The 18932-nt window shown below is 41.9% G+C and overlaps 1 protein-coding gene and 1 pseudogene across 1 annotated transcript; one reads left to right on the top strand and one right to left on the bottom strand.

The window, feature by feature from the left end:
• The first annotated feature begins 1398 nt into the window (after positions 1–1398).
• Positions 1399–13899, top strand: LOC137258528 (uncharacterized). The gene is made up of 6 exons (XM_067796233.1): positions 1399–1440; positions 8215–8260; positions 10027–10210; positions 10913–11133; positions 11998–12252; positions 12597–13899. Exons 2-6 carry the CDS (start codon positions 8215–8217, stop codon positions 13511–13513), a joined length of 1623 nt encoding a protein of 540 aa, XP_067652334.1. The 5' UTR covers positions 1399–1440; the 3' UTR covers positions 13514–13899.
• A 764-nt stretch (positions 13900–14663) lies between these two features.
• On the bottom strand, positions 14664–15433 carry LOC137257520 (uncharacterized; annotated as a pseudogene).
• Between the last annotated feature and the right edge of the window lie 3499 nt (positions 15434–18932).

Below are 18932 nucleotides of genomic sequence, written 5' to 3'. Positions count from 1 at the left end.
GTGAATCTCGATATTCGAGACAAATGTACTCTCTCTCATGACCTACCAAATGACCCGACATCAACCTCATCAGTAAATGCTCTGTTGCGTAACTGTCGACGGGACATGTGCAGTCATACGCTGAAAGGTCGTCTCCTTTGATTATAAATAAAGATCGATGCAATTGATCCTAAGAACTGTGTGAGAATTGCGTTAATACCCACGGGTTTAAAGTGATGAACACACTGATGAAACCTTTTCAGAGTCTTCCACAATGTTAAAAAAATATATTTCTGCATAGACGCCTTTTCAAAGAGCGTAGACTGGTTTGGAATATTTCTCGTGAGGACTCCCATACCGGTATCCGATAATTATGATGTGGGTTTGAATCCAAGATTCGCCGCGTCCCTTAAATTGCTATGCGTGCTAAGGTTTTTTTTAGAGTGCGTGAGTATGTTTTCTCGCCGCTTTTTAGCAATATTCCAGCAATATCACGGCTGGGGAAATGGCTTCAGAAATTGTACCCATGTGGGGAATCGAAGCCCAGCCGTCGGCGTGACAAGCGAAAGCGTTAACCACTAGCCCACCCCACCTTTTAAGGAAAAATTGAAATCTGTCCACCGATAATGACATCACTGTTCAGTCATATTACAGAACGACTACAATGGTCAGTGTGTTATACCACACTCACCTACCCACACAGTAATTTCAACCACGAACCTATACACTCACTCACTCACTCACTCACTCACTCACTCACGTGGTTGGTTGTTGGTCGTTGTTTTACGCCGCACGCAGCAACATTCCAGCTATATGACGGCATCTGCAACTAATCGAGCCTGGACCAGACAAACCAGTGATCAACAGCATGAGCATCGATCTACGCAGTTGGGGTACGATGTCACGTTCAACGTTCGCCTTTTACGACATGCATGGGTTCCTGGATCTAATTCTAAACCGGATCTTCACGGTCTCGGTCACATGAACAATTACCGTTTCATAGTGATTGAATTTGGGCTTTACATGAGTTGAGTATGATATAAGCGTTGAAATTTTAAAATGCATAAGTTTGTATTTCTCTTGCAGTTGAGGTCATATACTAGTATGAAATCATGAAGTTTTCTGAAATACAGAATGTCCCCAACGCAGAACAAAGTACATGCATATTAAATTCCATCCACCTGTTAAGTGGCTAATCGGTGAAGTATCTTACTAAGTAACTGTAGAACGCTAAATGTGCAAGATCGATGTTTCTAAATTATTCATTGATTGTACGACGAAAAACATTCACTTGTTCTGTTAACCCAAACCCCATTGTTATGCTCAGCACCATATTGATCTCTAAGTAATTTGATTATGTTTTCCTTTGATGAATTTACGAGCAATAGTCTAAAGATCCTCAGTGAGATGTCTACATGCTGGCAACGCAACGTGTTGTTATCTCTAGAAGTATGAAACAAGGTAGAGTATATTTTCGATGTTTCCTAAATTTTCTAGAAGGATAATTCTATTGAAGTTGGACAGTTTTAGCATTAATGGATTATACTAAACAAGCTTCTTTACCACACGGCTGAGATGGGGCACTCTCATCTGTATTAAGGTAAAGAATCGCTAAAAGGATCAGGGGCCCATCCACAAAGCGTTAGTACAGTTACAAGTCGTAAATCTGTCGTTTATCATAGGCTTGCGAATGTCGTGACGCTACCTATTCTTGAAACGTTCGTAACCCTACGAAACCCCATTCTTAACACATTGGCTACGATAAAATTCAAAAATTCTTAAGGCTACGAACGTCTCTAGAATAAGGGCACAGAGTTTGAACTAAAAATATATACGAAACCATACTGCTGACGATAAAAAGTTAAATACAGATTTAATCAGGTCATTTGGTGCTTAAATTATTTCATTACCGAAAATGCACGCGGTAAATGCTGGATGTTGAAAACGATGAAATAGAAACAATTGTTTTCCATACAGGTCTATATATTGAATGTTTATAGTTGTGCCTAGCAGCAATGCCCCAGATAACACAACTATTTTACGTAAACATCTCTAAATTAAACATGGTTGGTCTTGATGAAAAGTAATCATTAATTGGCATTCTAGAAGTTGATTTATATGTATCAGTTACTGCATATTACCAAATTGTGTGGTAAGTATGAGAAAGCAATGTGACTAAATCACACGTGAATACTATCAACGTTTGTCTTGTGTCCATTTCATTTTTCTGTCCATCTAAAGGAACGTTTTTCTTGATCCTCCATTATATCTCTGGCACGACAATTTGTCATATATGAAAGCAAATATATATCCGATGGTTATTGAGAAAATATAGGCGAAATATAGGACTTCCTTAAAGATAACATCTATACTGAACCACAAAAGAAACGTCACATCGAGGGCAGTTTCTTAAATCACACAATTCATTTCACACAAATTAAGAATCAACAGGAGGACTGAGTTCAAACTTGACCTTTATGGTTAACATATATCCGAGAATGGCTCTATTAAGAAAATCAAAAGTAAGAATCGTGTATGGTCGCCATGGGTATTGATGAAGTAGCCGGTTGATTCAGTCTATAGGCACTTGGGTCTAAACTGACTGTTGTAAACTGACTGATCGAGTCCAGCTGCAGTTGTCAGCTTTGAGGGGTGGTGGGGTGGGGGCGTTGTGGGTGGGGGCATTCTTTCTCCTTTGAATTTCGTCCCAAAGGTGTTCCAATGAATTCAAACCAAGACTGAATTCAGGCTATTGTAGAGTGTGGATGTCACGTTGTCTTAGGAAGTCCAATGTTACTCTGGCAGCGTGGGTACAGGCGTTGTCCTGCTAGAAGATGTGATTTCTGTAACGTCCAAAAAGTGGTACTACGTGGGGTGAATGACTTGGCCAACTTACCCAGCACATCTCATGTCAATTCGTTATCATGGAACGAGATTCTGGAACACCACGGTACCAACAATCTGGTGCAGACCGATTCGACCCCACACCATGATGCTTTGACCACAACCATTCTTCACGCCTTCACTATACTCTTACTCTGCAGTCGACTGTCGGAACACAATATCGGCTTTCATGAGACAAAAGCAGTTCCCCATTGGCGATAACGCCGATTTCGATAGAGTTGCCCACTGTAGTCTGTTAGGGTGGAGATGAGCGGTGAGGACAGGACTACGATTTGGCCCGTGTCAACAGGGGTTTCTTCCGCGCAAACGTCGACACACTGTATCGGTACTGATGGGTCTTTTGTCTAGGAAGCGACCCTGCAGATGGTTGGTGCACAATTTGTTGGTCTTGAGGTTGTGGTGTTACTGAAGATCGCCCACTGCGTGGACGGTCTTGGATGCCGTTAGTGACCTGATAACACTGCTACAGATTGATTACAAGTATGACCAACTTGCAATCGGTCCAAGACTTGGCTTCGATGATCTCTCGTAAGTCATGTCATGGCAGTTGTGTCACAGCAAAATGTTTTGGGCGGGTTTGGGACTCGCCTTTATTGATAGGGTTGTCACGATATGCACTTACACTTTCATTTTCACGAATGTCATACGGAACCTTTTACCACGAGTGCCTTTTAAGGTGCGTGTGGTCGATATGTTTTTTCATGAGAAAACACACTGATGTTGGTTATAATTATCAATCTGGAATTAAAAGCATGTAACAAATCGATACAGTCATTATAAAGACACTTGCATTTGGTTTTGAACAACGACGTTTCTTTTGTGGTTCAGTATACATGAAATAAGGGGATAAAACATTTTTGGCAAAAGGTCGGGGACGCCATGTGGGTACCCTCCTCCCTGAAAACAGTTTCTGTGCACAACTCAATCGGAATTTGTGTTTGTTTGACTTAGCAAATTGAAATATGGAGGGGATTCAACTTAAGATTTATTAAGGTATAACGATGTCGGGATAGCGTCGTGTAGCCACTCACCTGATTTACCCTCCTGAACCTGAACCCAAGAGGACAAATGAAACCTCATCTCTACCATATTTAGATCAGTGATAAAAAAAGATCCTCACTGGATTATAAGGAAGGGGGATAATATCCAGCTCTAGCATTACGGGTAAAATGGAGAATGTCCTTCCTGCAATGCTTTGTCAAGAGCGCCAAACGACTTTTCCTACGGTGTTGTTTAATCAGGCTTGCAACTTTCAAAACTTTCAAAATATCTCTATGGTAAACATGAGGGCATTTTGAAACGTTTATGCATCCAAAACATTGACTAGCCTTTGCATGCGTGTGTGACACGTGGCACTAGAAAGTCATGATATGCTCGTCTGAACACCACACATCATGGAGTAAAAGATAGCAAGTCATGAAAAGCCGTGACTAAAACGGAATGGTGTAAGGCCCTACGCAAAAACGTTCTTGTGACAGTGCAAATGTTTTTAATATGTGTAGATCACAAGTTCGAGTAAGAGCAAGTACTATATTTTAACGTATTGTTATGACACTGCAATGGAATGGAACCCGCAAACCCTCCAGGCAGACACTCTACCCACTAGGCCGTGGTTGTGGCCACTTTAAAGGGTATTACCAGAGATGGCAAGCAAGCACTACTTCTTGTCTTGCCATGACGCGGTCACGGGATAAAAACAGCAACCTTCAGCTCTCCAAAGTCTTTTCACATTAGCTTTTCGATATCACTTCATACTGGTAGTGTGCACCTTCGCAAGCAGACGATAATCGTGTTACGTCAGACAACATTTGATAAAGGGAGATCATTCTAATAGCTGGCATGTGTGTCTGCTGGTTAGGCATTGACTGAGTAGGGTTTTGGTTTGGGACTGAGAGACTATTTATTGTTGTGTATAAACATCTTGAGTATTATATGTATCTGAAGATTTTGATTCTAATGTACCATATGACCTCTTTTAGCCATGAAGTACAAGTTCCCTTCGAAATTCAAACCGCGTAAAAAGCATGTCGTGTGCAAAGTTATCATAGAATATTATGCAATTCAATTTTAAGATAAATACTGTTTTCCTTACAAGTTAAATGCTATTGAGCGTTATTTCGACATGGATTCTAAAAACAATATTTTAATGAGCCTTGTTATAGGTAAGCGAGAGAATTAGATCACTCACAAGAACGTCCCCATTGAACTCAGCGTAAGAAACAGTAGTTCCACCAGATCTATAATTGATCACGTGACACTTCTGACGTCTCTCGAGGGTAAATTATATCATCTCTACTGGTGAATTAAATTTAATAATTACCTGGTTACTCTAATGAAATGAACACCGGGTTGCATGTACTGTTTAGTCACTGTGCGAGATGCCTATGAAACACATTTGATATGAGTGAGTGAGTATGGTTTATAGTGAGTTTAGTTTTACGCCACTCTCTGCAATATTCCAGCAATATGGCGGCGGCCTGTAAATAATCAAATCTGGACCAGACAATCCAGTGATAAATAGCATGAGCATCGATCTGAGCATTTGGGAAGTGATGACATATTGTCGTAACTGGGTTTTGGGTGTTAGTAAACCCTCTTACCAGTTACCTGTTACGACGACCGTTCTGCCTTATTGGGGGTGCTGCCAGCTCTGGTGGCATACTCGCTTGGTCTGTCCGGGGGGGTACATCTAGGAATAACTGGTCTGACGACCGGGATTCCTAACTAGCGCATATCATTCGTGTACTGGCACTGAGGCATACAATGAATAACTCAACACAAGTTTCTATACTCACATCGGTTTACTCGATCCCTCTCTTCATAACAATTGATCTTGGCCTGGACAGGGTAGGGCAAGCTCTCGGGATGTGAGCGTTCTACTGTCTCTTCAACCCGCACCGCACCTCGCACCTTTTTAGTGCTGACGGTATCTTTTTAAGGTGTTCGAGCCTGCTCCACCCTTGTCACATGACCCTCTACAATCTCTCTGATTCGTTAGAAGTTACATCATTCCCTGGTCTCATGTCGTACCTCGTGATTGGAAATCTCCCTTAATTCTAATCAGTGACTCAGATTTAATTGCTACTTGACGAATCTGTTCTGTTCAGTTGTTCGACATTTATTTCCTTTTTCTATCCCTTAATATATTACCCAATAGTAATAGCATTGGTGCTATGCCGAACTAACCGCAAATCTCAGTGATAGATGTATAAATCGTTTCTTGTATACGATTGCAATTTTCACCTTATAACATCCTCCGCCTGTGGACAAGAGCTGCCCACAGCTCGGAATAAGTGAACATGAGAACATGGAAGGGATGTAAGGAGACATAACAGAACATAGAGACGAAGCAATACAGGAGCACGTAAATCGAAGAGTAAATGTGGAATCTTTCTGACGAAATTTTAATATGAAGCGCAAAAGCGACCAGTATGCCAAAGGTACCTAACTGACGAGCGAAAGAGAATGGCTCCTGTGTTACTTCGAACGAGCACCAAAAGCATGTACACAACAGCACAAGTCCTATTCCGATAAAGTTAAAAAAATAATAACGACGATTAAATGTCACTGTGTATGAGCAGACATGTTCTGATCAAGCTCAAATGTCACAAAGTTCACTGGTCATCGGTCCCCAAACGAATTTACTGTCACTAGTTTGGGCAGGAAAAGTTCAGCATAAACTGCCCGGCACTGTTACCGAACTCCACAACGAATGTTAGATTGTACACACAGCGAAGAGTTAGGTATGAAACACACAGCGTGGTAAGATCCAACAGGATGATCTTGTTAGACAACCTCGTGAGAAGTTGAAAAATGTCCGCACATCAGTAGATTGGCCTGGACAAACATGTTGTTTACCCGACGAGCAGCAGATCAAGTTGAACGATCGTGCCATGGATGGGTGGCAGAACAATGTCATCTGCGATGCTAGGCGATGATAGACAACGTAGTGTGTTAAGTCGCCTGGCGTGTGCATTGGCTGTGACGTGAGCGCACTGAAGTGTGGAGTCAGATGATCGATGTTGGCGGGGGTCCGATGACAGTAGGGGACGTGTGTAACTTCTGTCCCAACTGAACGTTGATCGGTTATGGAGCTGCAACACTTGAGAAAAAGTGTTAAACCACAACCAACCTCTGTGACACAAAGCGAATGTAAACAGTAGTGAAGTTCTAGAGACATGGTAATATGGATGACAACGACCTGAATTGGATAGTATGCTCCATGGAGGTATGTAGCCAAGTAAGAAACTTGTGAAGACAAAGTACGATACAAGGTACAAACGACGCATTAACCCGTGTGTACTGGGCTTAAGCTTGCGAGCGACCCACACCACGTTAAGAGAATACGTTGATGTGGTTGTAATCATCGACAAGATATTATTATAAACACTTAAGACACATACTTTGTGGTGCAACATACTTTAACAAACAACATAGAAATTCGAGTGAGGGATTATAGGAATACGTTAAAGAGAGATGCGAATCGAGTGTTATCTGTATTGACAGATAAACATTATCAACACTACAAATAGACAAGTACAGGTACAGGAAAGTTAAAGAATTACCAATTCTCCAGACTATGCGTGTAAAATTTGTATGAACAATAAAATTATAACCATCTGACAGTATACAAGGTTAATCTAAGAAAGAATATGGAGAGTATAGTAATGAGATAATATCAATTACTTGTTACATATAACAATATGTATACCAAGTCAGCGAGCCTGACCACCCTATCCCGTTAGTGGCCTCTTACGATAAGCATAGTGGCCATTTTTGGCAAGCATGGCTTGCAAACCTGGGAAAAAAAATAAAGGAACACTTGTCCTTTCATGTGGTCCCTTATTTTTTCCCTCAGTATAAAATAAAGAAGTTTGATTATCTTACTTTCATAATATTTATCAATTTATTTATTTACTCAGACCTTGAGGGATAAAACATATAAATTCGACTTATCATGCAAATGAAATCAGCTTCTGTTGTCTGGAGATAATAATTCATGATGGCAATCATTCTGTAGAAGTTTGGTTTACCACAAAGAAGTTACTTTGTTTTATGAGTAAGGTAATATATCTGGAAAAATATGCATAAATACAACAGATATTTCTCGTTTAATATGTGTTTCTCATCAAGTGATTTAGAATAGAAACCTTATTTTGTTGACGTTCTGTATCCGCTAAGGTCACAATGCGCCGACATTCTCTTTACCATACGAGTATCATCTGTAGCTAGGCAAATATAATGTCATATTGTATTTGAAAAAATGTAGAAGATTGTAGAATATTCACAATGAATAACTGATATCAACCCTTCCCCGTTTACCATTTCCAGATGATTGTCGTGAGCCTGGTTATGCTGTCCGTATCAATACTTTCAGGTAGGTGACTGGATTCAGGCGTAAGTGGTGCGCTTTTAGGGATTAAGTTTCACATAAAAAAACAATGGTATGTCGAAAGTATTTGTTTAAATATCTAAACAATACGATTATTCAAATATTCAAACCAGAAATTCTTTTTAAAAAGAATCCAGTGATTGACAGCATGAGCAACAACCCGGATCTTCATGGTCATGAATATAGTGCGATACTCGAGTCATTCGATCCTTATACGATTTTACAGTATCAGGGAATCCTAGAAGAGACTTATTGTGTGGGACTTTCGTGTTATCGCCCAAACAACGACAGCACCATGAACCACGAACAACGAAGACGACGACGACGACAACAACAACAACAACAAAATAAATCACTAATGACTGCCAAAATCACCCAAAGTGTTGTATCGGGACCGTTCTGCATATATTTAATGGGACAAAGATACAAAACAACAGTCTTTTCCAGGATTCTACACGTTATAGTACGTGTTGTGGTTCCGATAAAATGAGTTATTTCTGAATTTACAGAAAACACTAACATTACTACAATATGTTGTTTCACTTCCACACGAAACGCAGCTTTAACGATCAACATTTTTAACACTCCTGCTATATACTGAACGCCAAAAGAAACATTCCCCTCCTTCCTTAATGACGGAGGTGCTTGTCTTCAGCTGTCGTTGTGATGCGTGGACGTCCACTTCTTGGTCTGTCTACAGTGACCCCAGTCTGGCTGTAGTGCTGAATGCGACTGGCAACAGTATTGTATGTCGACCCCATCTACACCATCCCGATGGCTCTTTCTCTCTATTCAGCTGTCAAAAGTGGCATATTTCTCGTACTATCTGTAAATTGTATTATTGATTAAGTGATAATAATTACAGCCACTGTGTTTAGAGTCTTGAGTGACAGTTATTATGGGTCACGTTTCGTATCATAAATGCTCAGTGCTATTAGTATTTTAACGGCAGGCCGTAAGGTAGTGCTCTAGGGTTACCTCTCTTGACTAGCTGTGCCTGCGAGAAAGTTCTAAGTTGGTGGTCGCAAAGTGCTTGAATGTGTGTGTGTGTGTGTGTGCGTGTGTGTGTGTGTGTGCGTGTGCGTGTGCGCGCGCGTGTGTGTGTGTGTGTGCCGGACCGCTCGTTGTGTAGCATTCCGTATAACTGTTTCTCACTCTAAAACCAAGACTTTGGTGAGTTGATATGATATTATATTATACCCTGTAAAATCATTCTACACGTGAAATGGATGAAAATATCGCTTCAGTATGGTTCCTCGGATGGTCAGTTTAAGAAATACTTTTAAAGTTACTTTTGAGTTTCTGCATTGAGATTTAATGTAGCTTGGGTTGTTTTAAATAAATTTTACTTGCATATTCATTAAATTAAGTCCCATTTGTGATTACTAAACACTTTTCCAAACTGTAATTGAAAATATAGGGTGAACGTCTGGTAGTAATTACGTCAGAGTATGTCTTTAACAAATATGTTTTTTTCATTTTAGTTGTATCGAGGAGGTTTAATTTTTTTCTTAAAAAAATAAGCAAAAACAGAAACAGCAATACAATGTATGAGTGTGAGTACCAGGAGTTATCGTTCCTGTTGGAAGTAGTTCTGATGTTCCTACGCCAATATAAAATCTTTCGAGACGGGCACGAGTCGTTGTTCTTGAATGTTACGTAAAGGAGCGAGTGATAGGAAATGGCCGTGGGGTGGCCAAAGCAGATGTGCGCATGCGTATTATTTCTTTTATAGAAACGATGTTTTTCAGTGTACGGCAACGTGACCCCCAACTACGTGAATTACGAATTACGGTACAGTTTCAATACCGTGTCATGGGGCACTGCATGGGCCACTTGCCAGGAACATTCCCAAAGTGACCTCGTTGATATTAAAGACAGTGTCAGGAACAAAGCCCTCGAACATTTCTTTTCAACACCCGAAGCGTCTGCAATGTAAGTCAAAATAGGAAGAGGTATGTTTTACCTCCTTCTCCATTTGCCGTAAAGTAAGTGAGTGAGTGAGTGAGTGAGTTTTGTTTGTTTACGACGCAGTCGGAACTGTAATGAATACATGAGCAGGTTAGCATTTATCGCGTGCCTGAGTGAGTGAGTAAAGTTTTACGCCGCACTCCGCTATATTCCAGCAACATGGCGGCGATCTGTAAATATTCGAGTCTGGACCAAACAATCCAGTGTTCAATAGCATAAGCATCGATCTACAGAATCTGGATAGTAGTACGGTGCTCTTGGCAATATTTCAGCAGTATCACAACAGGGAAACACGAGGGCTTCAAACATTGTACCCCTGTGGGGAACCGAACCCCGGGTTTCGGCGTGACGAGCGGCGCTTTAACCGCGAGGCTACCCCATCAACCCCTACTCATAAGAAAAGAAAAAACATTTTATGAACAGATTTATTTTACAAGACAGTTAAGGCGGTCGGGATTATTGTCTTTCGCCATTGGAAACATTGCCTTGATATTGCTGGAATATTGCTAAAAGCGGCGTAAAATTAAACTCACTCTTTTACTTTTTTGTTGCGCCCATCAAGCTGCCTACGCATGGACTACACGCACTTTACTTACTGATTGCGATGCTTAACAAACTAAACATCATTTGAAGTTCCAAACATGTTTTACGCTTCATTACTTACAGGTATGGACCCATGTGGATTGGACTTCATTACGTCAAGTCAGTGGCCGGGGGAGAGTTCCAGTGGTCCGACTGTCAGTCCGTCAATGAGACTGTACCGTGGTTGACTGATGAGCCCAATAACCCCGAAGCATCAAGCTGCATCACTGCCGGCAGGAGAGCATTCATGACACGAACACGAAACTGCAGCTCTAACTTCGTGTTTGTTTGCCAGAAAATTAACGGTACAGGTTCAGTGATAATGTGAATATTAACGCAATATTTTACAATATTCCAGCTACACCAAATGTAAAGTGTGCGTGGGTACTTTACTGCTGTAGAAGTTAAAAGATCTTTTGTGCATACACTCTAGCCCTCCTGTTTTAGAACAATTCACAATTGTGTAAATTATTCCGGTGAAATATTAGCTCATTTCCAAATTCCATATGTATAGGTAATGTTTTAATCGTTGGCGTGACAACCGTTTCATTGTGGTCTATTACTGAATTCTTTTCCGGTCATTGAATCGAACCCGATACGCAAACTGAACACATGCACCAGCCATAATGGATTTCTGATGACTGCATCTGTGAGTACGGAATCCTTGAATGAATATTGGCGTGCTTTTGAATTCGACAAGTCATCAGTGTCCTTCCTGTAACATTCCCTACACGAGTGACAACGTGTCTTGGTATGGCCACTTCCGGTACGAATCTGTGTCGGAATGCGTATATTTATCATGAAAGAGAGGTCATGTAATGTGGCCAAGTCGCACGCAAAAACAATGATCATTGGTTCGAATGCCGGTTTATTATATTGTCGGAGACCTGCATTGCTTCAGACTGCCGGTTCAAGTTCCGGTTTAGGACTGGCCTACAGCAACCCTTGCTTGTCGGAAGATGCGACTTAGGTTGACTGACGAGGCAGGTTCAGGCTCGCTGGGAAGACACATGTCATCGTATCCCAATGCTATGGACACTGATGGTGTTGATCGCTGGATTGTCTTGTGCACACGCGATTATTTGATTCCGCATATAGCTGTAATATTGCCGACTGCTTTGTTAAATATCAACCAAACTAAGACTTGAACGATTTTCTGTAATTTACAGGTGATTGTTCCTACACCAGCTTCAAAGACAAAATTTGTGAAACAAAAGGAAGAAGAGTTATTTTAGAGGGACAGTTCAGCCATGGCGAATGTAGGGATCGCTGCAGCATGGACAAAAATGGATCCGACCTGTGCTGGGCTTTCGAGCGTGACAAGAGTGGCAAATGCACGCTAATCTTCTCTACAAGTCCATACGTCTGTGAGTCCCAGGTTTCTCTTAAGGATACTGACTCTGCCGCCAGACACTGTTTTGAGTGTAAGTTGACCCCCTTCCATAAAGACATTATAAAATACATTTATAAAAAGCTAGAATGTATACTAAGTAATTCGTGTGAAGACCTTGCTCATAATCACTGAAGGCCATCTGATACACCATGTTGTACATTCGGGACTGACTTTCTTCGTTAGTCTGCCTCTTTGGTGAAGGTATCCATACAAAATTTTATGATCAGTTACTGATTTCGTTTTAGCATATGATCACCTGTTCCGGTCTCACAAGGAGCTCGTGATCTTTACTGAGACAATTGTAGCATGTGATCATCTGTTCCTGTCTCACCTACAGTCGTAGCACGTGCTTAGGTAAGTCTCTGTCTGTAATAGTTTCAGATATCACGGGGACAAAGGAAACGATTGTTGAATCAAATGCTCCTGTTTCTGCCTGTGTATCAACAGTAACAACATCAACAGTAGCAGCAGCAGCAGCAACGGAGGCAACTACAACGGCGCCACCAGCAACAACATCTATAACAACAACAACATCCACTACAACAGAAACCGATCCAACACAGTCAAGCACATCGTTAACGGCAGGGGTGGAATCTACTCATACAGAGACGTCAACCACGACTGCCATTACAACATTGACAGCAACTACAGAATTATCTGCAGTGACGACTGCCAGTACGTCTACAGCCTCAACTTCTGAATCAGCAGCAGTGACGACTGTCGCTACATCTGCAAGTACAGCTATACCTCCAAATGCAACTACTACTGCAAGTAAGACTGTGACTCCAACACATATCCCCGTTCCTTCAACAACTTCAACGGCTGCACTTTTAAGAAACGTGACCGGAGGAGCCTTAGGAGCCCTCTCGCCTTCTCTCGACACTTTCCTGTCTCGTCTCGAAGCAGCTCTAACCAACCACAGATCTGCCCCTATATCGACAGTTACCTCCCTTGGGAGGCAAGTCTACGTAGTGTGTGTGGTGGTGCAGACGTTCACGATTGCAGAAAGAAAGAAGCGAACAGACGACATGGTCAGTGACCTCACCCTGGACAAGAAGAACCTCTCATCGTATCGTAGGAAGAAGTCCAGCGCTGAAGATGAGCGCCCGTCTGCCAGGAGCGTGGGGGGAGGCGTTGCCATCATACTGCTTGTTACAACAGCTATCATCATCATCCTGCCTGACTGTGCCAACATCTTGATGTATGTGATGCACGTCCATAAGAAGAAACAGCTTGTCCCTGCACAGCAGCAGGACTCTGTCCTGAAGGAAACACTGTGTAACTCATCATAATCCTGCCTGCCTGTACCAGCATCTTGATGCATGTGGTGCACGTCCACAAAAAGAAGCAGCTTGTCCCTGCACCGCAGTAGGCCTCTGGTCTGAAGGAGGCTCAACCTGGAACTCCTCTCACCATTTTCCGGATACGACGCCGGTATTACTCGTAAGGTGTTAACATTTAACATTCCGACTCAAGTGGATGTGCATCCCAGTACAGGTGCTTACATGTGTTGATGATCCAAAAATAGTTTTGGCCCAACCTTTCAGACACAATATGAATTTTTGTAGCGGTCATTGGCGATGTTCTTTCATCATCACAAAAAGGCCAACAGCTTAAAACAACTGAAAACAGCTTACATGTCTCGCTTATGTACAGGTTATTTTACAATATACATGATATCCCCACTGCATATGCACCACGTCTTTATCAGTTTCCTAGAGAAACATGCATACGGTGCTTGGCTAAAGAAAGTTTACATCCAGGTTTGATGGTGAAACAGAAATGGGTATTCGATGGCGATCTGTAGGACATTGGTATCACATGCGATGAGCATTCGTGGGCGGCGGTGTAGTCGTGGGCGGCGGTGTAGTCGTGGGCGGCGGTGTAGTCGTGAAAGCGTTCGCTCGATTCTCCACATGGGTACAATGTATGAAGCTCATTTCTCGTCCCCTGCCCTTTGTGTATGTTTCGTTGTATCACCATCGACGTTAATGCTGATTTAACTGAATCATTTGCTTGCCTTTTATTGTCTCACTTTATTGTGCTTGTCAGTACTACGTGTACTTCAAGTATGCAGGGCAAGTACTCCAAGTATGAATGTAAAGTACTCCAAATTATTCATCTGATGTCACCGCCTCCTTGGTGTAGTAGATAAAACGTCCGCCTGGAGAGCAGAATGTCGTGGATTCGGTATCCTCCCAAAACTTCCACATCCCAAAACTTCCACAGCTTATAACAACAACTTTTCTGGTTGAGTGCACACACTCTAGCATACTAATTACCCCTGCTTAAATGGATTAACCCATCTGTCAGTAAGAAATACAAACACACAGTCATGTAGTTTTTTTATTATTAATTCTGCTTTTAAATAAAAATACATTGATCAGATCAGTATGTATATTCATGTATATACAACATATCACATTTGAAAGTCATTTAAAGTCATTTGAAGTCATTTGAAAGTCTCAACATCTCAGGGTCTTCCTTGTATGCCACAGCCAAACCCAACTGTTGTGTTTTCCTCCGAAGAGCTTGAGCACAGTGGAAAAAACACCCTTGGTATCGGCTCCAGGAAACTGCTGCTGCATGTATCGCTGCAAGTTCAAAGCCACTCAGTATTGTTGTCGGAGTAAGTGGTCGGTTCAGTCTCTATTGTACTTCTGTCTTGATGCACCTGAAGAGTCTTGCGTCGGTCTCTCGGCGGCGATCAGGCAGAAGAGGAAACACAAGAGGAAATGGCAGTGACCCAGACCTTGCATGTATAATGTACACTCGTTCCCAGGGCAAGCTGTAAATGTACTGTCCATGTACAATGTCTCAACAGCCTCAAGGACCTCGAGCTGCTGTAGTGTGGAAAAGGCAAGAATCTTGTCTTCGTCACCATCAATGAAGAGCAGAAAGGGTTTACCATCTAGTGTCTCAGTAAACCTTCCTTCAAGGTTAGCTTCACTCCTGGTCTGTGGAAGAACGGGTAAAGTCTTTCTTCTGTGTCTGTAGAGGGCAGTGTGCATCGACTGGAAGGAAGGCAGGTGATGGACGACTTCTTCATCTTGCTGGGCCACTTCATCATCATACAAAGTGTGCATCTTAGTGATCTCCTCTCGGGCTCTCTTCCTCATGTTGCTGATGAATCTGACTTTGCTGGCATCTTCTGCAGGATGGGTATGTTCGGCGGAATTTCTAACAAACTCGCCTACAGTTGTACATCTTGCCTTACACTTTGTATTTGAACATTTCCAATGTGTGCATGACTGTCTTAGAACATGCCTATTGTACAAATAGCCATTCACATGGATCTTTAACTAACCCCGCCATAATAATGAAGTGAAGTGAAGTATTTTGAACATCTTGAAATGATGCATATTTATATGTATTTTGGATTACCAATTACCTGTTCCTTCCTTCCCCAAAAGCCTACTCTACTCTGCTCTACCTTCATTATACCCTATGTTTCAGTTCAACACACTTCCTGATCCACGGATCTCACGTTTCACTTCTGTGCACTTAATGAGCTTAATGAACTAACCTATTATCCAACAAGGGGAGATGGGTAGTTGTTGTTTTAACATTTTGTGGTTGTATTGGGATGTGGAAGTTTTGGGATATAACCGTGGATTCAATTCCTGGCCTCGTCATACCAAAAGACGTTGCAATATGGTACTCGTTGGTCCCTGCCTGGGGCTGGGCATTAATGGGTACAAGGATTGGTCAGCTCGGAGTCAGTATAATGTGTCTGTGTGGGGTATTCATTCTTAACAAGCTGGCACTATAAAACCAGCTTGAAGATCACGTATACTCTGGGGGGTACAATACATAAATCATTTATAAGTATAAGCAGGTAACCTTTGAGATTGACCAATCAGAACATAGCTTACCAAATCGCGAAACTGGACATTCGCACATACCTTTTGAACTTTTTATTTCGAAAAGGTTCGTACCCGAACGATTCCGAATGCTATTTAGCGTGCGATCGCTTCAGGGTGATGCACACGGCGTACGTACAGCCATGACAACAGTCGCTGAAAATAGTATTGTTGTCAATATTCAAGGATGTCATCTTGCGGAAATATTAGCTAATTGTAACCATGTCAACGGAAAACCCAACGCGTATATACTGCAGGTCAATTAACTGTGTTATATGCGAATTTTTGTTTGTGGGGAGATCTGTGTCAGTGACCTTAATATTTCGTAAGTCCCTCCGATCCCTCAGTAGTAGCCGTTGTCTGATTGGTTAATTCCATTTAACCGTCTCGCATTTGATTGCACGGTCATAGGTTGCCCAAAGGTTAACTGACGCGACCTTTTACTAGGGTTTGTGGTGGAGTATAACGAATAACACTGAGACTAACTTTACTTTGACTGTCATATACCATTTCACTTCACTCACCTCATTTCACTTCACCTCACCTCATTTCACCTACCTCACCTCATCTCACCCATATGGTAAATGCTGCATCGATGTACACGCCATTATGCCTGGTACATATCAGGATTGATGTAATGTAATGCTTCATCAGAATTAAATGGTGTTTAATTTGCAGTAGACCGAATAGTCCGTTTCTGATTGGTATTAAGTACTCACAGCTTCCGGTCATGGGATATATACGCGACAGTTTACACATGATAGAAGGGTACGTACTCGTGTTCTAGACTACCAGCTGTCGGACTTTTGTGTTTGTAGAAGCCATATAGTGGCTGAGGGGGTTTGATCGCTGTCTGTCTGCTGACGGTTTGGTGATGTATCGATATAACAGTAATGAGTGATCGAGTGAGTTTAGTTTGACGCCGCACTCAGTAATATTCCAGCTCCATAGCGGCGGTCTGTAAATAATCGAGTCTGGACCTGACAATCCTGTGATCAAGCGCATGATCCCGTTAGTCGCCTTTTATGACATACATGGGTTTTATGGTGAAGGCCCTTTCTACCCAGCACCTTCATGTGTCGTAGGAGTAACGAAATGTCCTCAACTAAAATCAAAACAAAGCAAAACGAAAAAATACAACTACAGTTGAGTAAAATACTATCATAGAGATTATTTGTTTAGATTATCATGACCCTGTAACCATGAAGCAGGACATAAACACACAATGTCAGTTAGAGAGATGTCAGATGTACAAATGTTATATTTGGGATTATACTTTACCATATTCTGGTGCTTTCGTTTGAGTTGCGTCTCATCCGGGATTCGAACCCACGCCCCCAGAGTCAAGTACCTAATCGCCAGCACACAAAGTCAACCACCACGACTTCTTTGGGTCACATGAAGCTGGTTGTCGACTCAGCATAGTTAGTTGAGATATATCATTGAGCAGCCTGGTTCCCTGGGTCTGATGCGCCTGCGCTAACGCTCCGACACTGATGTCGGAGCGTTAGCGCAGGCGCATCAGACCCAGGGAGCCAGGCTGTATCATTGAGCAGATCAGTGAGCATAAAACGTGTTTCTGGATTTACGTCACAGTCATCAATATTTCAGCTATGTGCCGACGATCTCGAGCCAGACAATCCTGTGATCACCAATATGTGCATCGACCTACACAACTGGGAACCAACTACGTCAACCACGTCAACCGACCCCGTTGGTGGCCTCTTACGACAACCATGGGTGATTAAGACCAATTCTAACCCAGATTTTCACGGGCTCTGTCGTTAAGGTCTTTTACCCAAGCGAAATCAGTTTCTTGTCCGGGTGATTTATTAACTCACAGGAACTTACACAAAGCTGGTGTTGGTATAGTATAAAGGAAAAGTTGGCGCAATCTCGAACCAAACTCACGCATACACACAAACGCGTATCAAACCAGGGAGAGTTAACGGCCATTCGTCTCCACTCGCCCCTCTCCGTTACCTCCAAGAAGACTCATTCCGCACTCGAAGCTTGTTATTTGCGAAAATACGACAAACCAGTCAGAACGCACGTAATGGGTGCGGTGCTTTGGTAAAAATAATCCCGACTACTTATCATGTCATGCGTTACCACTCGCCCCTTTCTGTAACCTCCAAGACAGTCGATGTTCGGCTTGTCCTGTAATAACACGAGGTATACTCATCATGTGCGCTTGTTGAAATAATGGCTCTCACTGGGCCAACTGAGGGCTTTTATGGCGATCTTGTGGACTTGTTGTGATGATTGTACGTGCGGTTCCAACAGTTTTCGGAAAAGTAATTATAAATCGCCAGCAGTTTCAAAACAATAGTAATAAATCTTAATAATTATGGTCAACTTTAACCTTAACACTGAGCATATATTTCACATCTCTGGAAATATTTAAGTCTGACTTTTTTGGTCATTCATATATTTTTCAGCGAATTCAGTCAAAATTCCTCACGGGGTATGACAGCAAGGTTACACGAATGTTCAGTTTGAAAAATATTTTTGAGTCATTTTTGAGTTTGTGCTTTAGGATTTAATGTAGTTTGGTGAAATTTTAAATAATTTGATTTCCATATTCAATAAAACAAGTCCCATTTGTAATAATTTACCCCTTTTCAGAAATATAATTGGAAATGAAGGGTGAACATGTAGTAATAAATAAGCAAAACCAAAAACAGCAAAACAATGTTTTCGGTGAATTTTAGAACCATAGGAATCATACAGGAACAGAGTTATCGTTCCTGTTCGAAGTACTTCTAATGTTCCTTCGCCATTATGAAATGCTTCGAGAGGGGTACGAGTCACTATTCGGCTTGTCCCGGAATAACACAAGTTGGTC

Source organism: Haliotis asinina, chromosome 12, assembly GCF_037392515.1.
Source record: "Haliotis asinina isolate JCU_RB_2024 chromosome 12, JCU_Hal_asi_v2, whole genome shotgun sequence".
In the NCBI taxonomy this organism is placed as follows: domain Eukaryota; kingdom Metazoa; phylum Mollusca; class Gastropoda; order Lepetellida; family Haliotidae; genus Haliotis; species Haliotis asinina.
This window is presented reverse-complemented; position numbering and strand designations above follow the sequence as displayed.